The sequence below is a fragment of the Dendroctonus ponderosae genome, unplaced genomic scaffold (genome assembly GCF_020466585.1).
Source record: "Dendroctonus ponderosae isolate FM_Combo_2020 unplaced genomic scaffold, Dpon_F_20191213v2 Dpon_F_20191213_9, whole genome shotgun sequence".
Classification (NCBI taxonomy): Eukaryota; Metazoa; Arthropoda; class Insecta; order Coleoptera; family Curculionidae; genus Dendroctonus; species Dendroctonus ponderosae.
The window spans coordinates 1393873-1400544 of NW_026019116.1; the positions used below are offsets into that span (position 1 = coordinate 1393873).

The 6672-nt window shown below is 45.2% G+C and overlaps 3 protein-coding genes across 3 annotated transcripts; 2 read left to right on the forward strand and 1 right to left on the reverse strand.

The window, feature by feature from the left end:
- The first annotated feature begins 6 nt into the window (after positions 1-6).
- Positions 7-1626, forward strand: LOC109537689 (adenylate kinase 8). The gene is made up of 3 exons (XM_048669725.1): positions 7-348; positions 415-963; positions 1025-1626. Exons 1-3 carry the CDS (start codon positions 139-141, stop codon positions 1595-1597), a joined length of 1332 nt encoding a protein of 443 aa, XP_048525682.1. The 5' UTR covers positions 7-138; the 3' UTR covers positions 1598-1626.
- Positions 1618-2646, reverse strand: LOC109537691 (THUMP domain-containing protein 1 homolog). The gene has a single exon (XM_019904538.1). The coding sequence runs from the start codon at positions 2398-2400 to the stop codon at positions 1621-1623; it is 780 nt and encodes a 259-aa protein (XP_019760097.1). The 5' UTR covers positions 2401-2646; the 3' UTR covers positions 1618-1620.
- A 16-nt stretch (positions 2647-2662) lies between these two features.
- On the forward strand, positions 2663-5010 carry LOC109537690 (E3 ubiquitin-protein ligase NRDP1). The gene is made up of 7 exons (XM_019904537.2): positions 2663-2915; positions 3040-3182; positions 3519-3639; positions 3697-3864; positions 3921-4088; positions 4182-4347; positions 4404-5010. The coding sequence occupies exons 1-7, from the start codon at positions 2826-2828 to the stop codon at positions 4505-4507; spliced, it is 960 nt and encodes a 319-aa protein (XP_019760096.1). The 5' UTR covers positions 2663-2825; the 3' UTR covers positions 4508-5010.
- Positions 5011-6672: the final 1662 nt, after the last annotated feature.

Below are 6672 nucleotides of genomic sequence, written 5' to 3' on the forward strand. Positions count from 1 at the left end.
CACGTTTGGAACACTGTTATTTTAGCGGTTACGTTAAATACCGACCATCCCTACACTGGGCGCACTTTACCTGCTCTAATTATTTACCGGGGACGATTCCAAAGTAGCTGGATTAGTCACAGTGGCAGCTGCCAGAAAATGACCGACCCTTCGAAGCGGCCGCTTGCGTTTCCCAAATGGCACATTCCGTACTTGGAGAAGCACCGCATTCCGGAACTGTTCCATGAACTGGCGCGCGAACTGCTGATCCAAAAGCCCGAAGATCACATACTCTTCATGAAGCAAATGCTTCAGCAAGCGGCAGCCAATCGGGACGCCTGCAGGACGATCCTCATCGGTTCGCTGAAGGTGAATCGGGTGGCTGTTGCGCAAGAGATGGCCAAAAGCACGCAGCAACTCGTCATCACTCTGCAGGATTTGAAGCGGATTTTCCCGCTGGCGGCCATGCAGCCCGAGATGGTGGCTAAAGCGATTGCTTGTTTGGGGCGCAGCCAACACTCTGGCTGGATTTTGGCCGATTGCATCAATACTGAGCAGGAAGCGAAAGCGCTGCTGCAGCTGGGCGTGTTGCCTACACATGTGGTGCATTTGGTTGCACCTTTTCAGCCCAAACTGGACGAGCCGCTCTACTGCGACGTGCCTGAGCATTGGCCGGCGCTCAGACGGAACCTGTTTGGACTCAGAGGGCTCTTCGCTCAGAAGCTGCGCGAGGTCTGCCTGGCCGATAGGAGCATTGCTGCTGCCGCCAAGGACTGCTTGGACATTTGCCGCCGGAAGCCAGCAGTGAAAGCCGTGCGGCCCCGGGTGGTCATTCTGGGCCCTAGAGGATGTGGCCGGAAGACTCAGGCGCGGCTTCTCGCTCAGATGATGGGGCTGATTCACGTGGACTTTGAGTACATCTTGTGCCAGGCCTGGACCAACGACAACCAGCTGGGGCGGCAGCTCAGACAGTGCAATAAGAGAGTAATGGGAGACTGGGGAGGACAGGACGAAGCCTTTTAATTGGAGGGATGGTGTTTTCCAGGTTTGTTTTCACTCGGAGCTTCTTTGCCAGATCGTCAACAAGAGGGTGCTGGAAAGGGACTGCATGGAGAGCGGCTGGGTGTTAACCGGGTATCCCTTTACAGTGACCGACTTCCAGTTCTTGGATTGCCTACAAACGCCCCCTAATCGGGTGATTGTTCTGGATTGCGACTTGAATACTGCCAAAGAAAGATTGCGTTATCGACAGGTGAATGTACATACTGGCTCAGTAACAGACTTCAACCCAGCAAAGGTGGGCGAAAGCCGCGCTGCGCCCAGCAAGGGAGCCTGGAAACCGCACCCCAAGGACTTTCTGGGTCTCATCCAAGCAGAGCACGACTTCTACTGCCAGAACTACGGCAGCATAAAAAAGTACTGTGGGGACACGATGTTGGTGGTGAATGGGGAGCAAAGCGAGCGCTGGGTCTTCGAGTGCATTGTGGGGCACTTGGTGGGCAGTAGCCCCCCTGGGGCTGCCCGAAAGGGCTTTGGTCTCGATATCCCCGAAGTGTGTAGCTGTGAGTGCATTAACGTACCCTCTAAAGTCGCGAAGGCCTATGCAATGACGTTATAAAACTAATAAAAAAGAACAAATGACTAGTTTTCAACTGGTTCTGTATTGGCCGAAGGACATTGGTCAGTTGCAGGCTCTTCTGAAGGCGCAAACGTCAGTAAGTTGTATTTTTTGTATTTGAAGTAATTGGGGACGACGCCAATGAAGACGAAGCCCCGAATCACCTCCAACACTATGGCCAGTTCCGCGTTCTTTAAGTCGACTTTGTGATCCAATTGTCGGCTTTCGCCGTGTTTGGCCACTATATCGGCTACAGTCTTAATCACCTCGTCCCTAGTTACGCTGTTGTTGTTCCTGTGATTGAACATAACTGCAAAAGTCTTGGACTCTAAGGAAAAATGGCGCTCGCAAAGTGGTTGGAACGCCTGCTCAATGTCCTTGATGTAGGCCTTGCAGGTGGTCTCAATGGGCACCAGCCTGATCAGAAACCGCGTCTCCTGGCTCTTGCTTTCGTAGATCTGCTGCAGAATGTGTTCCGCTAAGGTGACCGGCTCTTCGAGCGTAGTCTTGATGAAAATCAGGTTTTTGGCCCCCGAATCCACCACCTGGAAGCGCTTCTCCGATCGCAAGCTCTTCAGCTCGGTCTCCAGCGATTCCTCCACATTGGCGTCACTAGCGGCTGCCTGCGGGGGCCACAACAAGTCCGCATACTTGTTTAGCAAGTTGTAGGATTCGCGAACGCAGTCCCTCTCTCTGATGTTGCAGCTGCAAAGAAAGCCCTTGAGCTTCTCTTCCACGCCGCGTCTCTTTGGGGCCCCTTTGCCGTAGTGCGGCTTTTTATAGGACTTTTCAACTTTGCTCATGTTTTTTTCGTTATCCTAACGCACTTTGCTTGACTTTTTCAGGTTAACTGTCAGGCTTTGGATGTTGACAGTCCCGGAGTTTTTTCGGGTCTCTACTGGGTTTTTCGGATTGTTTAGCGTATTTTATAGGTTTTCCCGCAAATTTCTGGGTGTCTTTTGTGTTCGCAATTTTTTTAAATTATCTTCTAGAATTTGTAGTGGCTATATATGGAAAGCAATGATGCCGAGCCCGAACATTTTTTTTCGCGCATGTTACGATCCTGCTGGCAAGTCTGGCAACGGTGAAGTGTCAAACAAAAAATCAAAACAAAAAACCCAACATCTGCCAAAGGAAGTGGCAGGAGTCTGCAAGAAGTGCCTGTTTTGGTGCAAATTGGCTTTTCTGGCGACAATTTCCTTGTAATGGAGGCGGTGGTGTAGAGGAGATGGGTTTCGAAATCAACCGGTTCCAGGGCGAGGTCGACGAGGAGCTGATCTGCCCCATTTGTTCCGGGGTGCTGGAGGACCCATTGCAAGTGAGTTTGTTGCCCCATTAGGACCTTCTTCTCTATACAGTTGGTTGTTGACAATACTAAACCTCTGGGGTTTAAAGTGGAGTAAAAACTTTGCCTAAAATGTTAACTTTTTTTTGTTTTGTAGGCCCCTGAATGCGAGCATGTATTTTGCAAAGCCTGCATCACCCAGTGGATATCCAGGCAGCCGACTTGTCCAGTAGACAGGCAGACTCTCACCACAGCGCAACTGACCCAAGTGCCGCGAATTTTAAGAAATCTACTATCGAGGTGAGTTTTCTGGAAGGCTGGCATAAATTCTTAGCCCAAGATGAAAAGGAACAGGATGCTAGAACAGTGGCAATTGCGTTGAGTAATTGGCCTTTGCAAAACTTTCACTTGCCGTAATCAATTTAATTACACCACCGCTTTGCAATGGTTAATTGGCACGGAAGATGCGATAATTAAAAGATAATTAGCTTTCGTTGGGGTTCTTCAAGCGTTACGTCAGCTTGCACTTGAAGAATGGCATTGAAACACCTTCACCTTGTGCGTGAGTGTTTGCCAACAACAACTTTTTGCCGATGTAAAAGCCCACACTATTTCATTGCCGTTTGAATATTTCAGGCTGAACATCAATTGCGACAATGTGCGCTTTGGTTGCACCAGGATAACCAACCTGGAAGGGCTGGCCGCCCACCTGGAAGACTGTGATCATAATCCTAAGAGGCCGGTCCTTTGTGAGCAGGTACTGGCCCAGTCGGGTTTGTTGCTTTCCGCGATGACTTTGACTTTGTTGCTCCAGGGCTGCGCCCTGGTTATTCCCAAGGACGAGCTGAAGGACCACAACTGCATCAAAGAGCTGCGGACGCTCATCCAGAAGCAGCAGCAGAAAATGAACGAGTACCAGCACGAGTTTCACGACTTGCGGCTGCTGATCATTGAGCAGCGGCGGGACATGCAGTTGTTAAAGGTGTGTGCTGAGGGACAAGTCATATAAGCGCGTTTTCGAAAAGTTAAAACCTGCAGGAATTTATGCGGGCCCTCAAAGTCTCCAACCCCTCTATGAGGGCGATAGCGGATGCCATGGACCGGGACCAGCAGGATAGAGAGGTGTTGCGATGGAGCAGTTCGCTCCAGCGAGCCCGAGTCACCAGATGGGGCGGCATGATCTCTACGCCCGACGAAGCTCTACAGGTGAGAAGGGTTTTTGGCCACAGAAAATGTATGTATGTTTAGGTGTATAGTGGTTTTTGGTAGTTTTTTATAATAAAAGTCATTGTCATGTAGAGAATGATCAAGCGCACGCTAACCGAAATGGGCTGTCCCTTTCACATTCTGGACGATTTAATGGAGAATTGCCACGAATGCCGATGGCCGCCTGGTTTGTGCTCGCTGGAAACGCGCCAGAACAACCGAAGACAGTATGAGAACTACGTGTGCAAGCGGGTGCCAGGTGAGATTTGCGGCTTTGGAAACCAGTGCAGGCATGTAAAAGGTATTTCTGTGCAGGCAAGCAGGCTGTTCTAGTGCTGCAGTGCGATAATCAGCACATGGGTGACGACATGATGTTCGAGCCAGGCCTGGTCATGATTTTTGCGCACGGGGTCGAATAGTCCCCGCCCGCCGACTGTTACATTCCTACTTACTAATAGTACTTTAATCATAAACTCCTTGAAAATGGCGCGGTTTTGGTTTGCGTTCAGATCGTTTATATCGGGGGTTTTCCTGCTGATTTTCGGTTGGTTTTACAGCTTTAGTGTGGTTTTCCTGTGCTGAAACCGTGCGTAGTGTGGTGTGGTCCGCTGGAGACGGCAGAAGTGTATAGTGCGCTAGTCACGCGATCGTTGTTTGCGGTCAATCGCAAGCAATCAACGGTCCGTTTTGTCGGTCGGGGATGATGGAAAGATGGCCCACTTCGCCGATCAACAAAAATGTTAAATGTGATGTTCGATTGCAATGAATTCGCCTCTACTAAGTGGTAGATTTAATTAAGCTGAAATGGCCTGGACGAACCAGGGCAAGTGTTTAAGGAATGTTCGTGGAACCGTCCAGGTGGTTTGCGCTAGTTTTTTTTATATTACTACTATTTGTGCTGAATAAATTAACTTTTTAAGTATCCAGGAGTCTGCTTTGCTGAATTTTTTTAAATGATTTTTTGTTCTCCCATAGGTACAAGTTGGAGGCTTTGACTGCTTGTGCAATTTTTTAAAATTTATTTGCCACATACATTAGGTTGAGCAGAACGCAATTTCCGGAATAAAATAGATGTTGGCGAAATATTTTCAGACGCGTTACTTATGTACAGGGTGTTTTCTCATAAGTTGACACCTCGCCTAAATCGTTTACTTTTTAAAAATGTCAAAGTGAGCAACACAAAAATTGTAAATTTTACTCAAATTTATTAAATCTGAATTTTAAGTAAACATATAAAACACGGAAATGTCAAAATTTTACATAAAATATATTTTTTAATGAAACACCCTATTTATATTTAAACATAATAATAGGATTTTTCGCCTGATTTGAAAAATATATTTTTGTCTATATTTGCACTATATTTTTTCTTTCCTGGGTTTCAGTCAAAATTTGAAAGAAAAATGTTAATATCGTTTATTTCATATTACGTTTCGGCGAGACAACAGCGCCATCATCAGATTTAAAATTCAATTTGAATTTTACACGAAGGCAGTGATTTTACGATTTTTTTTTTATTTATTTGTTTTGAAATTTATAGCAGCAATAAGTTCCGTCATGTTTCCTTTCCATAGTTTTTTGTTTTATTTTAGGCTACTTTAATTTGTTGCTATTTAAATTTTTTTAAACATAATACTGAAAAACGAAGCAACACATTTTTAAAACAATACAAATCTAGAAAATAGATCTACAGTAAAGTCCGCTTATAATGAACCCGGTTATAGTGAACTTTCGCTTAAAACGATTTTTTTTCCTTTAATTGAAACGTCGTCCATAAAGACCAACGTATTTTTTTACTGGTTATAACGAATCCGTTTCCGAACACCAATCCTGCGGAGTTGTTTATATTAGTGAGAGCGAGAGACAGGCACTTGTTTTTTGCTGCGTTATGTATATAAATCGTTTTAGAATGGGAACACAAAGACGCGAAGCTTTTTCACTAAATGAAAAGTGCGAGATTATTAACAAAATAAAAAGTGGAGTAAAGCAGAGTGACATTTGTAAGGAATTAGCACTTGGAAAGTCTACTGTTGCAACAATATGAAAAAACAGAGAAAACATTTTATCAGCGTATGACAAAACAAATGTTAAATGTAGGAAGTTAAAATTATCTGCACATGAAAAGGTTGACAAGGGACTTATTAAGTGGTTTACTCAAAAAAGACAAGAAAACGTTCCCATAAGTGGCAGTGTTTTGCAAGAAAATGCTAGTGAAATGGGGAGTAAAATCAGAAACAAAGAGTTTACTTGTTCTAAAAGTTGGGAAGAGCGTTTCAAGAAGAGGCATAATATCAGAAGCGGAAAAATTGTTGGAGAGTCTGAAAAATTCTTCTTATGAAAACGTTAGAGGCGATTGATAAAAATGAAACATCTTCTATAAATCTCTTAGATGCAGTCAATTTCATTCATAGAACTTGGCAAAATGTTAGCCGAAAAACCATTGTAAATTGCGTTAAGCATGTATGGATTTGTAAGAAAAGAAAATGATTATGAACCAGACGATGAAATTCCACTTAACGGATGGTTAGAAAAGTATAAAGACTCTGACTACGAGTATGACACAGACGAAGATGTCCCAATGTTG

Coding starts and splice junctions, on each gene's coding strand:
- LOC109537689 (XM_048669725.1), top strand. CDS start 139: ATGACCGACCCTTCGAAGCGGCCGCTTGCGTTTCCCAAATGGCACATT. Junction 349..414: donor TCCTCATCGGTTCGCTGAAG/GTGAATCGGGTG, acceptor ATCACTCTGCAG/GATTTGAAGCGGATTTTCCC. Junction 964..1,024: donor TCAGACAGTGCAATAAGAGA/GTAATGGGAGAC, acceptor GGTGTTTTCCAG/GTTTGTTTTCACTCGGAGCT.
- LOC109537691 (XM_019904538.1), bottom strand. CDS start 2,400: ATGAGCAAAGTTGAAAAGTCCTATAAAAAGCCGCACTACGGCAAAGGG.
- LOC109537690 (XM_019904537.2), top strand. CDS start 2,826: ATGGGTTTCGAAATCAACCGGTTCCAGGGCGAGGTCGACGAGGAGCTG. Junction 3,183..3,518: donor TTAAGAAATCTACTATCGAG/GTGAGTTTTCTG, acceptor TGAATATTTCAG/GCTGAACATCAATTGCGACA. Junction 3,640..3,696: donor GGCCGGTCCTTTGTGAGCAG/GTACTGGCCCAG, acceptor TTGTTGCTCCAG/GGCTGCGCCCTGGTTATTCC.